Source organism: Rhyacophila brunnea, unplaced genomic scaffold (assembly GCF_057557595.1).
Source record: "Rhyacophila brunnea isolate RB1 unplaced genomic scaffold, BYU_Rbru_1.0 scaffold_21, whole genome shotgun sequence".
NCBI lineage: Eukaryota > Metazoa > Arthropoda > Insecta > Trichoptera > Rhyacophilidae > Rhyacophila > Rhyacophila brunnea.
This window is the reverse complement of record NW_028232871.1, coordinates 19981742-20002500: the sequence shown is the minus strand read 5'-3', so window position 1 is coordinate 20002500 and position 20759 is coordinate 19981742. Positions and strand designations below refer to the sequence as shown.

The window sequence follows — 20759 nt, the reverse complement described above, 5'->3', positions numbered from 1 at the left end:
AATCAATAATATAAAATAGCCTAAAATGATAGTAGACTCATATAAAGAATCACCATTACAAATCTGGAGACTAGGAGAGTAGTTATTACTATAGATACATCACTGATACTATTTAAATAATAGTGTAAGAAAGAGTAATGAACATAAAATTAGGGTGTCTATATTATAATATATTGGAAATGGCGCGTTTAAAGAAAGTATGTGACTTATTAATAGTGATGGAATAAGTCGTCTATCAAAATATCATTACGGGACCATCAAATGAAGGGGTTTAAATTGAAATTAGAATTACTTAGGCTGGAATGATTGACAGCTTGGTGTTTAAAAACAGTATACAGTTTAAATAATAAATATTATGATATAAATATATTAGTTATCCAGAAATATAATATATATGTCAGGTATTTTATAAAGATCGTCAATACTACAGATACACATGCTAATATTATGTCTGCTAATCCATCTGGCAGCATTTTTTAGTGGACTGTATAAAGGGGATGTTTGGATTGGGGTGGGGGGGCGGTTACACAGGAGTTCAATCCATGGTGGGCGCGTTGGGCTGATTCCGTGTTCCTGCACTCGCACAACTAGTAGGACTCACTAACTCTCACGGTTACAGTTCACTTGTAACAGAAGGATGGGTAATGAGTTTATGATTATTTACGAATTACGGTAATAGACGCGGTATTGAGATTGTAATTGAATTCATTCTTTGATTAAGTGAACGCAGTCAAAGTAGTACAAATCTTGACGCTTCGATAGTTTGAAAATAACTGCCTGTCATAAATGTGCTGTATTACAGTGCCTGGATAACGACAATAATTATGAGACGTAGGTAGGGATTAGCGCTACCATAATTGGTCCAAACACCACTTAAAAAGTAAAAAAAAAGACTATTCACAAATATACTCATAATGCAGTGGCGAAATATTTGTTATTTGACATTAATCCTGACTCAATTTCTCTGACGTAAACTAAAATAATTATGACTTCATATTTCAGGATGATATTCAAATTATCCAGTAATCAACGTAATTCAATTCCAAGTGACTGATTCCTACCCTTAGCGAAAATGTGCATTTAATCTCGCCCTTCACTCTTAACCCTACAGCCTGATGTAAAGGAGAGGGCGAGAGGGTGGAGGAGGTCCCATATTTAATTAAGGCCGGTGATCCAATACGAGCTTCGCCCGCGGCGATCGCAGCCCCGACCGTGTCCGTAATCCGCCTCCGAAAAGTTTTTATCCGAACAAATTTATATTTTTTTCAAAAAAAGTTTGTTTACACTGCTGTATAACCTTTTAAAAAATATCAGTTTTTTAAAAAATCAGAATCGCTATCATGCTCCTGCGGAAACAGTTTTTTTGTGATTTTTTTAACAGTATCTTTTTTCCGTGCAAACAGCAAATTAATATTGTATTGGATAATTTGAGATTATTTTTTGGAACCTCCAATTTCGTGAAAATTTCTTCTTCTTCTTGTGTCATTCCCTATTGGATGTCCATTACCATCATTAATTGATATATGTAATAGTTCGGTTGAGCTGCACTAGTATTACTAGTGGCTAAGGGTGGAGGTAGGCTGTTAAGATATGACATAAATAGTGCACACAAAATTTTGTCAGTCATATTTTTTGTTTTTTCTCTGTTTTTTTCCCCTGTTTTATCTGAAAATTGTATTCTAAGTTCAATGAAAACAAATAAGTTTGACTGACAAAGTTAAGTCGTTTAGTGTGTACTATTTATATCGGATCTTAATAGCCTACCTCCACCTTTCGCCAATGAGTACCAGTCACGGAGGCTCTTAAGCCACGACATGCGATGTCGTCCTCTGCGACATTTACCGTTAATCTTTCATTGGTTAACAAATTAGGGAATGTTGTACTTTTGTCATCTCATAATTTAGCTGAAGTACTTTAGTTGTTTTCGGTTCTTTCCCTTTCGTTTGAAGTCTAAGCAAGAATGGGCGTCCAAGCAATGCAAATAAATTAAAAATCTCCAAAGAAAATAATGATTACAACAAACATAGATTACATACAAACATATATTTATTATTAATTTTCTCATCATACCTTTTACCATATTACTGAAGATAACGGTAATTAAAATTACAAACATTGCCACCCTGCAATACTGCACTGATCTAGGTACTTAGTCATTGGTTATTCAGTCGCTGTCTTTATGGTGTCACTCTATCCGAAAGACACAATATACTTCGTGACCTATTTTCTTTGACGTCTCTAGTGATCACCCTACTATCTGTGCCGCTTGTATTTCTTCAAATAATGTAACCGCAGAATTGAAGCATCTCTCTTGCAGATAGTAAGACGGTATTTGATGCCAAGCAAAGAATACAAAGAATTTGTGCACATAACCGATTGAAGTTAATATTTGTATCTTGTTCTTTCTTTGTTGTATCGTTTTTGGACGTTGAAGATGGCTTTTACAACCTTTCCCCCTGTCTGTCGTTGATCTAAACACAGATAAAGTGCTGAGCTCAAACCAGTATTTGAGAAAAACAGACCAAACAGTTGGAACAAACTAGTTCATTAATATTCAGAGTTACGATTACCAGAAAACGTTTATTTAATGATATGATGTAAAAGTTGATAGATAATTCGAATCGACCCATTCGAGGGTCTTCGAGCTTTCTTACATACAAAATTATGTCGTTAGTAATTTTAACTTAAATTAACGCCCACGATGATCGAGCGGCTTAAACGTCGGTTTATAATGCCGTACGTCCCAGGTTCGAATCATCTGTCTGGTAAATAATACACATATTGTTTTTCAATGTGTGCTTGGAGTCAGAGTATGCATCTCATAGATTGAGCAAGTGGCAAACATCCATTTCTCGTAAAAGAAAAATCTGTTACTACAACCTCCTGGTTGGGAGGTTGGGATCTCCTGGTTGGTCCAACCTCCAAGGCCTATATAATTGTGTCGCTACATTTTAAAATCAACCAAGTCCACCTTTAGGTATTTTTGACTTTTTTTGTGAATTGCTGAAGAACTACTGCTTTCTAAAATTTCTGCATTATCAAAATGTGGAATTTAATAATTTTAAATATTCTACACTCTAAATAATATAAACTTTTACCCTTGTGACTGTGTATTTGAGAAAACAAAAAGCTATTTTTCTCTTATTCATCTATTATGGACTTGGCTGATTTTGAAATCTAGCGACACAATTCTCTATAAATCAAACATGGTAAAGTAGTAGTAGATAGTCTAAAACCAGTAAAAATGTGAGATAAGCAATTCTGGGAAAATAAAATGATATGTAGCATCCTGCCCCTTAATTAACGCATTCGCTGCCGAGTAGATAATGATTATTTAATTAGCACATTTAAAATGCACGTTAATTACATCGATCGGCCGCCTGTTCATTACGCGCATGTGCGTCTTCAGCGTCCAAAATATTAATAATTATCGTTGTCATTGCTGTTATGAAATTTACGTCAAAATATAAAAAAAATGTCTTTAATAAAAAGTAAGGATCAGGAAGGGGAGGAGAGAATTAGGATATTTAAAAACTGTGACCCGGTACTATTTTATTAATCGCTTACAACACTGCCTAGCAGTTGATCAACCCTGGCTGATAATGATAACGTGACGTGAGTACAGTATGTCAAGAATTCTATACAAAACATCGTTCGGATATATCCAAATGATCGTGGAAAGTAATCTTATATGTTGACTATTACAGCGTATGGGCTTTTCATCGATTTTCCAAAGTCGGCAAACAGAATTTCATTCAGCGGCCCGAACAAGTGAGGACTTCGAAATAGTTAAGCAAAGCCACGGTCAAGTCAAGTTTTCCCTAATCCAAAAACACCCTCTGATGTCCCTTTATCAGTGGCCGAGGAATCTTATTGTTGGGATGAAAATTATTTGTCTTAATTAAATGTTTGATTTCGGGGTTTCCGGAAATTGATTTGACAGGCTCCATTGTTGGGAGGACTACTGGGACGGGGGACTTTGCCTCGGGAGGAAATTAAGATTTTCTTCTTTGAGCAAAAACGTAATTCATTGAAAAGGACAGTACTACTTACTTATCTAATTAATTTGCGTCTCAGTTTTTTTTGTTGTATAAAAAAATACGACGAGAAATATCTTAAAATAGAAACATGATTTTAAAATAAATTCTAAATTAACTAAGTATCTAAAATGTTATTCACTATAATTATGTATACATAATACATTAGAGAATAAGTAGAATATCCGATTCTGAAAACGGTTGCTTGTAAAGATCACCGTGATATTGTTGTATCAGAATAAGATGGCCGATAGTATTGAGATAAAAAAACAATACGCATTGTTTCTAGAGCACTGTACTGTTTAAATTTTATTAGATTCAATGAGAACATTAATTTGATATTGATTGGTATCAAATAGCTGATAATAATGCTGTCAATAATATCAAAATACATTAACGAGCACCTACTTGCTAACATAATTTTGAATCACTTAGAATTTTATATACGTAAATATATACAATATGATTGTATTTTTAATTGAGTTCTCTACCTATTTTTCTGTCATTCCTTTGTATTTCGGTGGTTTTTATCGCACATTTTTGAGTATTTTATTTATTGATGAATTTAATCTTAATACTTTATTCTGCAATCCATTTCCAATACAACAGCTCACGGTAAACTATGGCCAACTGCATGTATACAAATTTCCAGATAACTACGTTTGGAATCGTTGGTAGGAAAAAATAGTTGTTTATAATGAATATGTGTGTGGATTCAAAGTAAGCACGTAAAAACATTAGTATGTTTGGCAAACACATATGACGGTAATGAAACTTTTTGCTTTGCTGTTAAAATTGGAAGCCCAATAAAATTTTGAAATAAAAAATATATAACACTTTTTAATATTGCCATCTGTTAATGCTAACACATAGTAATAATTTCATATTCAATAAATTATTGGTTTGCGTATACAGTAATAATTTGAATCTATATCCACAAAGTAAAATGTTTTCTTGAGACAAATATACATTTACCCGATGACTGGAAGAGCGCAATAGCCAGCGTGCGCGCTTGGTAATCGAATGGTCTATGGGTTATTCCCGCTCGCTGATTTTGTTTTTTAACAGCTGTAAAAACTTAGTATTACTTCCTTTATTTATAGATTTTAGAGTTGTGGGTGTACCAACATACTATGAAGATATTCTGGGCTGATTAAATTACCAATGAGGAGGTTTTAAGATGAGCCAACTAGACAATATAACTAACTCATAGGTACAATAATAAGGCAAAAACAAGTTGCATTGTTTCGCCATATTTTTTGCAATGATTATTATGATTATTTACCCTAACGCATAGTGTAGAGGGAGGCCAACAGGGTATCAGAAGCGTAGGTAGAAAGTATTTCTTTTGGCTATGCAACCTCCATAAGTTGCTCTATGTTCAAAGAATTGAGGATCTGATTAATATAGTCTTGTCTCTCAATATTATTATAAGTAGTTTTTTTTTAATAATACATTATATTTTATTAATTAAACTCAATTATTTTTTGTTATTTCACCGAGTCACAGTTAAATCAATCAAACACACCTGAATGCGTGACGATCCTTATCTTGTGTATCTGTTCCTGAGACATTACTCGGCGTAAAAAACTACTGATGCTACACATTCAAACGTAGGGCTTCGTGATATGCTCGATTAAGACCGAGTATAGTGCGAGGTGGATTAGTTTAGAGGAGTCTATGTTTGTGGCGCAGGAGTCAGTTTAACCAGCAGATGGGCTCATGAAACCATACAAGACAAAGGCCAATTTTGTTGCATTTAGAAAATTTATGGCATCATACTGTCAACATGATTTTTTTTTTACTTATGTTGTTCGACAGTTTTGTATAAGTTTATGTTATTTACTTCACTTAAATTAAACTTATATGTGTTTCTTTCGCCTATTGGTACATTTTAACTTAAAGTAATGTCAAAGCACATTACCATTCTTGGTAGTATTGACTTGTGTGTCCCTGATAACTATCTTAGAAATCGGGAAAATCATGTTGTGAACGTCTTAAATTAATAATTTGTAATGTTCACTATATGTAAAAATAAATAAAATTTGAATTTGACTGTACGTTGATCTCAATTTTTGGTAACTGGTTTTGTGACACTCCAAGTCATAAAAATACTACTTCACATCAAATGTAGGATTCCGTGATATACCTGATTAAGACTGGGTGTGGTGTAGTCTGGTGTTATTTGGTGGGGTTATTAACTTCAATGTCCCAAAATGGGGACGTGTACTATAAGTAGTTCACCAACCTTCGATATTTAACGGCAAGAAAATGTTTCATTTGAAAAAACATTAAATCAGAATGCCTTATTTTTTAATTCTAGTTACAAGGTATACTAAACGTAGCCTGGTAATATGTTATACTATTTATTATTTCAACGGTATACGATAATAATTAAAACACAACACATGGTTTGACTATTTTTCATGTTGGCGCGCTAAACACTGTGCGTGTAAAAATATTATAAAAATATTCGCGTAAAAAAACCTCTAAGCAACGTATTACACAGATTATTTCACATGCGGTTTTCGGCGTACGTAAGCGCCATCTGCCGTGGACATATTGCGGAAAACTTGTCACGGCGGAATGTGCGCAGGAAACTTGCGGAAAGCTCGCGCCTCTACGTTCGGCACATTGTGACCGTAGAGTCTACGGCGTAGAGGGTTGTGACTTTGGCCGAATCGAAAAGAGGTAGTAGTCGAATAAGATTCACCGAAACTGTAACTCTTCGAAAACAAATGAAGAGCGATTTTTTGTAATAAGTAATTTTTTGTGTTTTACCATTGTTAGTGATGCACAATCAGGGAACATACAAAAGTGTTTGTCTTCTGAGTAAGGAAGGGTGTAAAAATAATTAATTTTCGAGGGTGAAAAAATATGGGATAAAGTTAAACAGGTGTTAATGAATATGTTATTTTCAATAATTAAGTTTGTATAATGAGCCGGCTAGGCGGTAGCGACTTGCTTGCGTGGTATAAAAATACGGAACACTTTTACAGCGATTTTTGATTTTCGTGTAGGTACAGTTTTCCCGTCCATACACACGGGCTTCCCGATACAAACCGGTTTGCGCAAGTAAGCTTGTCGTAAAGCATGAGCGTCTAGCCGGCGCTTAATAAAAGTTTGTCACTTAAACGAAATGCGCATTCAATGTTGGTAATATTTGAGGACTTTCTGGAGGCATGGAATTTTTTGGGTTTTAAAACTATTATAAATTAAAATTCTTGGCCTATCTTAATAATTTGATATATGTGCATCCATTCGAGTAATAATGGTGTCCGTAGTCTTGCGTAACTGCTCCTGAAATTTTTCCAGTCATAAAAAAATACTGATGCTTCACGTCCAAATGTAAGGTCACAGTGATGCGTTCAATGTGCACAATTGTTTTTTATACATTTCATTATTGTTCACGGGCCACACTGAGATCAATTAGTATAAATAATATTTCGATTAGCCGAGTCTAGACATTTATTACAAATTTAAGCTGGAAATCGTCCACGACTACACTGTATTATACACATTGAAACAAAAGTCTAACCACTCCTTAAGATCCCCTCATATAATAGCAAGAAGTGCGTTATTTTCGAGAAGTTTCTTTTAAGATATCGAGAATTGAGAAGATCGGCAGAGCTTCAATCCATGCCAGCTCAATATTATCAGCTTGTTCCAATGGAATGATATAGGTACACTATATAGAATTTACTTATCAACGAGATGGTCAGTGGTTTATATTTTTCCGCATTCACATAACTGAGAGGGATCCAATTCTTACTACTTATGCATGCCATAGCAAAGAATATTGATATTTTATAATATTATAAGATTTTTGACATTTGAAAAATAATGAATGGGTCAGGAAAAAAAATTCAAATTAAATATGCTACTCAAAATAATTTTATTATAAATAAATGTTTAAATAAAATAAAGCACTAATTCATTACATGTATTATTTTAATTCTCAATTTTTAAATTATATTATCAAACAATAAATTTATTCGACGAGTCGTACTGTCAAAAAATATTATTTATAATTGATTTAAGTTTAATACTATTCCATTTAAGTAATTTCCCGCAGCCCGGGTTTATCTTTCGGCATCTTAAGGCACTATGCGCACTCACCAATCGCAAATACACACTGGCAACGAATACAGTTAATTACCGTTCATATAGCAATTTAATACAATAAAAGAAGGTAAAATGTTCAGGTATACAAACATTTTGGATATTTAAAGTGGTTGTTTAAGACCCGTAGTAACCATAATATTTGTAGATAATGATACTACTAGGCAACGTGTTGGGAATTTAATGAAATTAGCTTATGAGACATGCCACTAAATACACCTACCAACTAAATATAAACAATGTTATGGTATATTCCACATTGGCTAGCCGCTGGCTGAAAGCATTAACTGCATCACCATGACGTCAGATTATAAGAAGGTAGATATTCTCAAATAAACTATAATATAAATTAAAATTCCATCTAGTATCCTCGGTTGATAGAATTATTTTTTAAAATATTATTTTCGATGAATTTTGTTTGAATATCGGTAATTGGTCGTAATTTTCTTCGAAACCTGTCGCAGCTGACGGTGCACTCAAACTTAGTATGTTTTAGTTGCACCAAACTATCAACGATGCATTTGATGCTCGTATGCGTTATTGTTTTAAAGTTTGCGATCAGTCTTTTGTGCGGAGTTTGCTTAATGGTATCGCTTGAAAGGATTGCAAGAGCACATTGTAGAACGGTGTTTCCATCTAGGTATTGTTTATTCTCGTAAAACTAACAATAGATTGCTGATATACAATGTAAATAATGTTTGATGTGAATCACGTTGTTTATGCAGAGTTTTTTGAAAGAAAATTGCTTATTATATTAAACCATATACAATATATTGTAAGATTTCCTATAATGTAGTATAAAATTTCCTTCCATTTCAATAGACGATACAGAGCTTTGAGTTGGAATTATAATTCAAAGAATGATTAGGTAAATGCCAACAAGTCAAATATTATTTAGATCTCACCGGAAGTATTTATTTTATATCAAACTTTTTTAAATTGAAGGTGACCTTTAATCAATTTTAAATAATATATTTTCCATTTTAACTTTCTTTTTACGATGCTAATAAATTTTGTCCGTCCCCTTGATGTTACTTTCGGTCACCATACGAGAATGAAAATATTACAGTGGGTAAAAAGAAAATGTATATTTTGGGAACATACATAAGTCTAATAAGGTTACATCATCATAATTTGATATTTTTTAATCTATAAAGTGATCAAAAAGGCATCAAGACTTAATTATAATCACACAAGTATTTCTATACATTCTAACAGCCTACAAATCAAAATACTATCTTGATCTCACACCTTATTTTCATATATGTTTCTCACAATTGAGATGTCGCTCTTTGTCATATATACGTTTAGATCTATCTTTTTCGTTCCTAATGGAATGCGACGCTCTTTATGCAATAGGCATTTTTAATTTATGACAGGTAAATGAAATTTGATGGAATTCTATCAATTATATAAAATATTTACTAAATATTTATCGAGTTTAAAATAATAACAATTTTATTAAATGTAATATTGATGATTATAGGAATAGCTGAAATATGAAGATGACGAAGTGCATAATATAATCTGAAATATTTGCGTTTAAGGTGTTGGGTAACCTAAAGTGACAATACAGTAACGAGAGTGTTAAATAGTATTGATATAAATAAGTATGTATAACATAAAATTTTGTTTATTTATATAAATATAAATAAAACAATCAAGTTATACATATTTTTATTTTCAAGTTTTAAAAAATACATTAGAACTTTGAATTATGAAATTGCAACTGATAACACTTTGTCGTCTATTAGAACGTAACCAGAAGTCGAAAACTACAGTAGGTACGTATTGAATAACCATAAGATTTAAAAAAACTAATAATCTTTAATTCACCGCTGACGGCACAGCTGTTGTACCCTCATTAGTTGGCCGTTCGATATAATTAGCATGTTATTTAATTGTGGTATTTAAATAGTAATTAAATGCTTCGCGGTGTAAGGGTTCGCTGGAATTGCAATTTCATCATAATCTAAAGTAAAATAGTTCAATGTTTTGAGAACGGCGAAATAACGACAGTCAATCGATATTTGTGTAAAACAGTATGGTAAAGATAAAAGCGACTGACCTGCTTCTCACTCCAAGAATCGCCCTGACTCCAATAAACTTGACCTTCTGCTTGGATTGTCCCACCAGAAAGACGACGTCGAATAGCGCTGCATTGTGCATTGTGTTGGTTTCAGAATTGAGGAAGACTCTCGTAAAGTCTTTGGCGAGCTGGTCGTAGTCCTCAAACTGGTCGCGGACCGAGTCTAGCAGTGGTGATGAGGGCCGCATGTGGCCGATTGGACGCCAGGAACCTGAGGGTAAAGAGGACACACACTTTATTATTTCATGTTGGTATTTTAAAATAGTAAAGTAATCATTCCATGGATAATGCATTCTGCACTAAGAAATAGTCCACATGAAAATTATACAATGGATTGTATACTTTGGCGTAACATCTATGTGCTCAATCATTTGTTTAAAACTCAGCGATCGTTCACTTCTGCAAACACTGCTACCAAACTAAATGTAGTTTGGACAGTCCACACAGTATATATTTGTGAACTTTCATAAAAGAAACATTTCAGAAAACCACATGTCGCTACTTTCAACAATATATAATATTTTCTATTAAATATAGCTACGCTTGTTAACCAGTATAATTGCATATATTTTATATGTATTTATACAAATATTTTCAAACAATTTTTTCACAATGTGTTTTTGTTTACGGGCAGATGTGTTTTGGTCTGGACTAGAAAATATATGGACGCAGACAAATATGTCTTTATGATGGAGTTTTATTATTCGAAAAGCATAGTAACGTCTGTCTAGCTAGTAAAACTCGGAAATCCCATTTTGAGAAAAAATAGTTTTTTTATTGAATTATCTAGTATCATTGAAAAACAACATCTATGTAATATTCTTATACCTGTAACAAGTGTTATGGATTTAAAAAATCTGTATAACTTTCTTAAATCGTGTCCGTACAACGAAAAAAAATAGAAACCTCTTAAATACCACGACTCGTTATCATTCGTTATTCGTTTTTTTTTTTAAATTTTCAAATATCTGTTTCAAACACAAATATTAATTCTAATGGATTTAAGTTTTATACTATTCCATTTGAGTCGTTTTTCGTGACCCGGGTTTGGCCTTTCGGTATCAATATAATATAAAATTAATTATATCTTATATAATAAATTAATACAATAAAGTAAGTAGAAAATGTATGCCACACCTTTTTATAAAGTTAAAAAAATTATGAATAGTTGAAGTGTTTGTAAAAAAAACCCCTATCGCTAATAACACAATAAATAGGCGTATACGTCGTCAAACCCTAATAATATATCATTAAATAATAAATACTACATTTAAAAGGTGTATAATTGTCAATACTAGGAATTTAATGAAGTTAACTAATGAGATAACATCAATAATACCTATCAGTCTTGCCAAAGATGCCAAAAGGCGAAATCCGGGTCGAAAAAAACGACTCAAATGGAATAGTACAAAACTTGAATCCATTAGAATTTAAATTCAAATTCCATCAAGTATCTTCGGTCGATAGTATTAATAATACAAATTATAAGATTTTACTGTGTTTTAAAAGAATTTTGTTATGGATTTAAGAATATTAAAATGTAGAACGACGACAATATAATTATTATTGCAATGTTCTAGAATCAATTAATAATATGAATCCAAACGTAATGTAAATAAGGAAGTCCATTTTAAAGCACTGGACTAGCTTCTCTGGTGATATTAAAAGGAATCAAGAGAGTTCCAGGATTTTTGGGCAAGAGATAATAAACAGATCGTTACATGCAAATTTTATGCTATCAGCCTACTACCGTGCTCGCCCATTGCCAGAGGGCGGCCGGATAGCGCTGGCCCGCCCAGAGAAGTTCGTTTAATATTCGTTGGGCGATTTTCCGGCAAGCCTTAACCCAATTATGCCAAGCGCCTTTTCTATTAAGGCAGCATTAAGAAAAATATATAGTGGTTAGTTACTTACTATACCAACAGTAAATCGGTAAAGTTTTAAATTTTATCATTCTTATGAAGCTTTATTTCTTTAACACAAAACTTAAACGTAGATATATTATTTTTAATCAGTTCACAATTGTGTAGAAGTAGTGCATTCACTTCGGAAGATGTGAATCATAAGTTCAAATCTCGCATCTGTTAAAATGTTGTTTGATACAAAGCTAGAATCCAATGGAATCAGCTATTTCTTTTTTAATAATATCAATCAATTAATTAAACCAATAATCACAATCACTGCTGGATGAAAGTCTCCCCATTTCTTCCTCTCTAGTTTTTTGCTACAACGTACATCCACCAAACTCTATGAGTTTGTTTATCCAGTAGTTTTAGGGCATCCCTGTTATCATTTAGTGCTACTCCCCAAGTAACACGTCCAGCCCATTGTCATTTCATTTTTATAACAAGCTCCATCACACTGCATTTTTTGCGGTTTTACGGGGTAATGTCCAACATATACTTTTCCATGCCACGGTGCGCTAATCGTAATTTTTGGATTTCACTTACATTACGAGACCATGTTTTATACGCATACGTGAACACTGTTAGCACATGTTGGTTGAACAATTTACGCTTAAAAAGACAATACAAGAAGTCACGTTTGAATTATTTAGACACCCAAATGCACTTCATGCCATCTCGTTATACATATCACCATCAATTTACATTTGTGGTCCAAGATAGACGTGGTTGTTGGTTGACCAATCCACTCTTATGATTACTGACAGCAAGGTCAATCTTAGCAAGCACAAGACCCAGTTAAAAAATGTGCATGCGTAGGGATTACAATACCAAAATACCGGTTTCAAAAATCAGACAATACCAATATATTCGGTATTAAAAGTGGAAAAATGTATTAATTAACATGAAAGGTTTAAGAAGACTGTATTTTTGTCGGGTTAGGTAGGTACGTCGTTCGTTTATATAAGTAATAGTAACCTAAACCTAAAAATATTTCATGATTGAATAATAAAATTATACTCTTTAATGGATTTGTCTGTGCATAATTTTCTTAATATGTGCATAATCATAATTATCTACTAAAGAGTAGCTTATATATACAATAATGAAAAAATATAATTTTGTTGAAACAGTGAGCAACACTGTATTTAATTTTATTTATTACGGGGTAAAAGTAAAGAAATTGCAAGTGATCAGTGGGACACAATATACACGTCGCAAAACAACTTTATAATATAAAGTTATTGAAAGATCATTCTAAGAAGAAAGTACCAATAGTTCAGCTACTAGGTATTTGTAAACATCGGTATCTCTACCGTATCTTACCTATACATAATTTTAAAGATTTAAATAATTATATGTACCTATTTAGATACATTTTCTATAAAATATTAATATTTTAAAGAAATTTTTATACTTTTATTGTTTTCATATATTTCGCGAATACCGGTATTCAATAGGAAATACCGAAATACCGGTATTGGTATTTTCATTTGGTATTGCAATCCCTATGCATGAGGCTATGGAAGGAAGTATGGTTGAAGGAGTGTAAGGTTTGTTTGGCAGTTAGAATACTTAAATATTTACCTAATCAAAATTATATTTTGCTTGGATTTTTATTGGAAACAAATTTGTATAATAAATTAATATAATTATTGGCAGTTCAAAATCCAATTTCTCATTCTGACCACTTCAAAGATGGCGCATAATATGAATACTAGAATGCATTTACAAGAAGCTTTATCTGATTATCTAGTGTCATATAACATATTATATTAAACCTATTTATAATTCTATAATTCCTACATCTAAAATATAATATCACTTGATTTTTCACTCAGTAAAGAACGGGTTTGCCATAAAAAAATAGTATGAGAAAAGTTATGGCTAAGATAAAAAACATGGCTAGAGCTTTTTGTGGTACATACATTGAGCCATTAGCACGTGAACATTTGAGGACGGAAGTAGTTCAGTTTTGTTTTATTTTATTCTTGAACCATTTTTAAAGCTTACGAATAAATTTTGTTTAATGAAATTTATTAAATAAATTATATAGCAGAAAAGAAGCGGCGAATAATGATAATATTATGTACCTAAATTGAATTACTGTATTACAGAATATTTAGGAGGAATACCATAAGGTCTACCAACTGGGAATCCAACTGACATCTTTCTGCTATTATAAAGGGTATCATAATCAATAAACTATCGGCCATAGTGTTATTATTGCAGATATTTCATAATACTTAATATTATATTATTATTGACAATGCCATTAATATGGACGAAGCATCTGGAAAAAAAATGACACTTACTTTTTTGTCGGGTCTGCCGAATGGCATAATCTGTTCTAACGCCACTACAATAAAAGTGATATTGCTATAAATTCCCGATGCTTTTTGTCGGGTCTGCCGAATGGTTCGGTTCGAACGGGTTCGCTCAAATGAACATTGACACTAGACACACTGTTCTAACGCCATTATAATAAAGGTCATATTGCTATAAATTCCCGATGCGTGATATCGCATAATGAAAATTGCGTGTCGTCTATCTATACATGTGCAAATGTCGCTATGCGCGAATTTACTTGCTAGCTACTGTATTGAGTGCGTTGTCCATTAATAATATCATTGATTATTGTGGATATTTTTGAAGTGACGTATTTCAATGAGAATGCTTTACATTTTATAATAATAGTGTATATTATTATTCAGTCTCAAATTTAACATAAATATTAAAAGCATAATATTTTAATTGTTTTATAATATATTTAAAGAAATAGGGAATTTTTATTCATATCTAATATAAAAAAAAGAAACCGTTTCTGTTTATTGTTCAAGAAAACGGAATATGTATTGCGTATTGTGTATTTATTTAAATTAATGTCGTTCCACCAAGAATTGAAGTTAACATCAATTAATTTGAAGAAATTATCCGGATTTAACAAGAGTTATAAAAAATAGCATTATTGGTTCATGGGTTACAATTTTAATATGAATATACATGATAAAGGCATACAAGAAAGACTTGACACAAGAAAGGTATTCATCCATTACGAAGAAAAATACCAATTGAAATTCAACGTATAATGATGTGAGCTTGTTTGTGATTAGTTAATTTGCATTTAAATTAAGCTAGGTATTAAAAGATATGTAATTTCTTATTAGATATTGCCCACAATTTTATCCTCGTAAAATATGGAAATAAAATGGATATAATATATTATATACACAAATATACAGAAATATATAGACTGATTCGATTTAACAAAAAACATATAATTAAGTGTACTCTCAATTTCATATTGTATTTTAAAGACATTTCTTGAAAAATATTAAAGAAAGTTCACCAACTCCGAACCAGTTATTGATAGTATTTAGTTTTTTTTGATATCTCGCAAAAAATCTAAAACTTTCTCACATTAAAAACGATTTTGAGTCAATACACCGCTCTCGTTGACAACTTATATATTATTTTTATCACTCCCCTGCGATATTAATAAAGTTTTTAAAATTTTCCAAAATACCCCGTTATTGGTTTTGTTTCCGTAAGGGTAGTTTTTGAACATCCAAACGATGAGATATTGTTTTATGAAACCATCACAAAATTTTTACAAAAATATTATCAGTATTTTTTGCGTTTGCCTTTGCATACTGAGTTTGTATGTAATTTAAAAAGAGCTGCTCCACACTGCGACACATCGTGTATTTAATGAGGTTTTTACATACATTTATTGATAAGTGTAATTTTGATGACTGCTTGTGTTAAAAATGCTTTGAAATGTAATCCAGTTTTTATTTGTATATTTTGCTAAAACCAGACGATACATTAAAAAAAAAATATTTGTGTAAAAAAAATATTTTTTCAATATTCCACCGCAGAGTGAAAGCGTTTGTAAATGTACTGATAATTTTTTAATGTTTATCAGAAATAGCAGTTCGTGGAAAAGTCTTGTGGAATATGGCTTTGAATAAAACGCGCAAATTTGTACAATGCGGACTGTCCAAACTACATTAAATTATATTGTAACATTTACTTGTATGGACATGCGTTGTATTTCAAATAAATCATTGTTTACGTGCATTTGCGTAGTAACAAAATTTAAAAAAAAATTGTATATGTTTACGGAGGGATGTATGTTAATATAGTGGTTATAAAAATATTATTTAAACAAATTTTAGAGTTTTTACAAAGCCTAGAAATGTTGATACATATTTTTTTGTTTTATGATACTAATATTAATGGAGATTACAATTTTTTTAGTATGAATATTAAAAGATGGCAAATTGATGAATTAAATATTTAAATAATGTTAGTTTATTTAAAAAAATATTCTACGTTCGTAGCATTACTGCAAAGTATTGTTAACTCTGGGTATTAAATATTATTACTGATGGTTTGTAGGTAATAACATTAATTGCTATAACCTTTGTGATCTGATTGATTTAACCACTACCAGTTTAATGATGTACTCCATCTCGTTGCCACAACCAATAGTGACTCTTTTCCCGGTTACTCGGATTTATTATATCAATGAGGCGTCGTGGAAACAGATGAGGACAGTTGAGACATTTATGACCATGTCAAAAGGTGGTGTTTATAGGTTTGACACGCGCCTACGCAACGAATCGGGAGTTTAATGACTACTCCAACGCAAGAGAGGGGGTTTCAGTTCCGAACTTTTTTATTAAATTAAATATTATTTCTTATCATTCTTCGTCGGGACCTCATGACTGATGGATCGTTACCTAGATGTCTTGGCTGTGCATTAGTGCAACTATAGGGCATCCAACGTATGGTTTGATATTTTGATGTAGCATGTCTAAAAGATAAAACAGTGCGGATGATACAAACGGACACTTGTGATCCAAATAATTATTATGACCATTAACCCTCGCGCATTCGATAACCACTTGTGGATACGGCAGATAGATGCACACCCTTATTTATACCTGCAGGCCTGGTATTTATCGGTAGACTAAACGTGAAGAGTGTCCGAGTATGGGGAATATACTTGAAAAAGTGACGAGAAACTATGAGTAGTGGGTGGGATAAATGTGGAAGTCAGCGGCGTCTGCAAGAATTTCGTATTCCCATCCCGCCGCCATAAAAACCAATAAAAACATATTATGGATATTTTTTTTTCAAAATGGACCCTTGCATACAATATTTCTCTGCTCGCTATCTTTCCGTGCTCCAGGCACGTGGGGTGGAATAATTATACTATTTCCGTTATGTCAATTATTTATTTTGTTGTCGGGAAGCCATATTTTGTCAAACAAGAGCTTCTTGTCCACGTGTTAAAACTAAGAACTTATTATCACCCCAGGACAGCGAATCGCACTAATCGCACTTCCGTTTTCAAATAAGGAACGCCCCAAATTTATCATTTAATTTTACGCTCCCGTGGTGTACGGATCTATCGATTTACTTAGGTAATTTGATGATTTTTATAATATAAACATGTCAAAAATAATCAAGAGTGATGTTAGAATTATTATTATCAAACTTTTGGTTTATTGCAAAGAAGAAAAAGAGTCACATCTAAAAGGAGAGCCGATACATTATTCAAACACGCATCTAGCATGTGTTGCCGCCATGACAAGTACGTCACTGAGAAGTCTTCTATATTCGACTACAGCAAATTATCACTGATTTCTTGTTGTCGGACAGTATTTGCGATTGGCTCGTTTTAAAGTGATAAATATTATTATGAGTCAAATATATTTCTCCCTGATTCCGTCGATAGCAAGGATTTGTATGGGGGATTTAGGCATTTATAACTTTAATTTGTATCCGCACCTAATTTAACTAAACTTCTAATAATACTTAGTATTAATGCATGAATTCATGAAGGACTGTAGTCATTTATGACTGTAATATAATTAAATTTTGGCAACTACTTAGTTGCATCGTCATCACAATCCTTATGGAAGCAAAAGTGTTTAAACATTTTAATGCTAAGCGATAAATTTTAATGACACATAACTTAACTGAGGCATGCACACTGCATATTAACGTTATATTGCAGATGTTTAGTCGAAAATTACTAACCGGTTCTGGCCTTTGAGATGTTACAATGTTTCATTTTCCTCTGAAAGACTAGTTAAATAAACGGTTGTTTAACAAAATAGTACTACGTTATGGTTCCCTCCAACTTTACAGGACTGAACAGGACACAGTAGTTTTCCCTCCAAACTTTGTTAGGTTGGTATAATAGAATATCCGACTTGCTAATGTGGCGAGTTGCAGGATGCCGATTACATCCTCTGTGAGTGTTGCCATAATGTCGGTCTGAACCTCAGTTGGACCGGTCGATGATTGCCATTTGGTATCATATCTTCAAAAAGTTTAGCGGCATTTAATGAAAAGAGGGAAGATATTTTCTCATCGAGAATAGACTGTCATTTATTATATCAAAATAATGAATCACATACACTCTAGTCTAGCGCACGTCAACCAAAGTCTTAGGAAGTTAATCCTGAGACACTCTCAGCACAATTTTGAAGAGTGCTTAACATTGTGGAGACGTTGCGGGTAGTATACTGCCCTTCTAAGGAAGAATGCAGTAACTGACTCTCACACACTTTCGAGATAAATGACATGTGTTTTTTTCAAACTTTAGTACTGTGAATTAATAAAAAACGGTGGTAATTTTTATTAGTAGAATATTAAAATATAAACAAAGTAATAATAAACAAGCAATAACTGCAATGAATAGGTGCAATTACTGCCTTTTTGCTAAAAAAATGTTTTATTTTAGAAGATGTCTATTTTTTCACTAAGAATTTTAATGGTATTTTAGTTATAATACTGATTTTAAAGTGAACAGAATATATAGCTTTCAAAATTACCTAACAGATGGCATTCATAACTCAATTTCACAAATTTTGCGACTTACTGCCTTCTTCTTTTGAAGGATAGTATAGGAAAAAACAAGTTACCTCCAAACTACTTGCTCCGCACCACACTCGCTATTAATCAAGCGTACCATGAGGCTTTACTTAGCATCAGCTGTTATTTTTGCCTGAGAATGTATCAGGAGCAGATGCCCAAGACTGAGGTCGCCACTCACTCTAGTATGCTTTGACTTTATTGAGATTTAATTTAATAAAATGTACCCATGGTTGAGAGGAGCACGGAGAAATAACAAAAATGAATGATTCCCATTAATTTACATATAATATGTAAAAACATAGCTACAACAATAGGGATATACTAAACTATGTGAAGACATCTTTATGTCTACAATAAGATGATACAATTAGCCTTTGTGGTGACTAGGTCGGAGGGACCAATGGGTCCAACAACGGAGCAGATTTTCTGACATTCCCAGAGGATGTGGTTTACATCCTGTAGTTTTCCGCCACATGGAAATATTGGTCGGGTGACAAGTCTAAGCTCAAGTAGTTTGACAACAAATCCACTGAGGTAATAATTTTCTGGAGTAGTGGTCAGGAGTCAAATCGGTTATTTCCAATCGTCATTGAAGATTTGGAAAAAATAATATATCTGCCTGCCCTTAGTGGAGTATACCACTTTCGCTGACAGGTCTTCGACGCCGCCTGGTTATATTATTTTCCGAGTAATGACAATGTATTACGTTAACTGAATGAACGTATTAATTAACTATTTCTTCTATTCAACGAATAATTCATAAGATTTAAGAATGTATCATTCTAATTATTGATAATAATTAGAATGATACATTTTTAAATCTTTGTGAATTATTCGTTAAATAAAAGAAATGGTTAATTATAAATTATTAGCAAGTTCAAGTAATCATAAAAAATATTGCAGAAATCCACGACTTCGGTTAGTAATCGAAGTAATAGTTATCTACTTTGATTTAAGAAACAAAAATCGATTGCCAAAGTAGCTTGATTTGGAAGAGCGCTGATGAGTAGGTATTAAAATTGACCAATAGTTAAAATTTGTCGCAATTAGTATGTCAGTGCGTAGCATAGTGGTAATGTACGGATGGGGCGTAAACCCCGGAGATTTAGGGTTCGATTCCCCGCCGGGGTGGCTTACTTTTTTCAACAAAAGATTTTTTCTATTAGTTATAATATATTCTCTCAGAAAGTGTGTATGTTGTTATGTAAAATCATGTATGTTGAACGTATTAATGATGAGAGTCTAATTAATCTTACGGGTTTTTACAAACACTTAAAATATTCAAAATTTGTTTTTATACTTGATCCTTTAATTAGTTGATAATAAGATGTTTATCTTATTTTATTGTATAAATTTGTTGTACATGTAAATAAAAATTAACTGTATTCATTGTTAGTATGAATTTACTATTGGTGAGTGCGCATAGTGCATCAAGATGCCAAAAGGCGAAAGTCGGGTCGCGAAAAACGACTTAAACGGAATAGTACAAAACTAAAATCAATATTTTTTTGTGTCTTTGTCATTCTTTACCATGGGCACTAATTAAGTAAACTCAGTCAATACACACTTTAGGAAATTTCAAATATTGGTAGCTGCTCCTGAAACCTTTCTAGGCATAATGAACTGAACATGCTTCACGTCAAAACTTAAGTACTTCATGTGATATGACTGATTAGCGCGAGGCGGGTTTGGTTGGCGGTAACATTAGGT

General features: G+C 32.5%; 1 protein-coding gene across 1 annotated transcript in view; it reads right to left on the bottom strand.

The window, feature by feature from the left end:
* The window catches only part of rsh (Rap GTPase activating protein radish), a 350955-nt gene that overhangs the window by 72962 nt on the left and 257234 nt on the right, over positions 1 to 20759 (bottom strand). The window contains exon 12 of the mRNA XM_085948876.1: positions 10228 to 10459. Within this exon, the coding sequence (XP_085805002.1) occupies positions 10228 to 10459 (232 nt within the window). The remainder of the gene's footprint in view (positions 1 to 10227; positions 10460 to 20759) is intronic.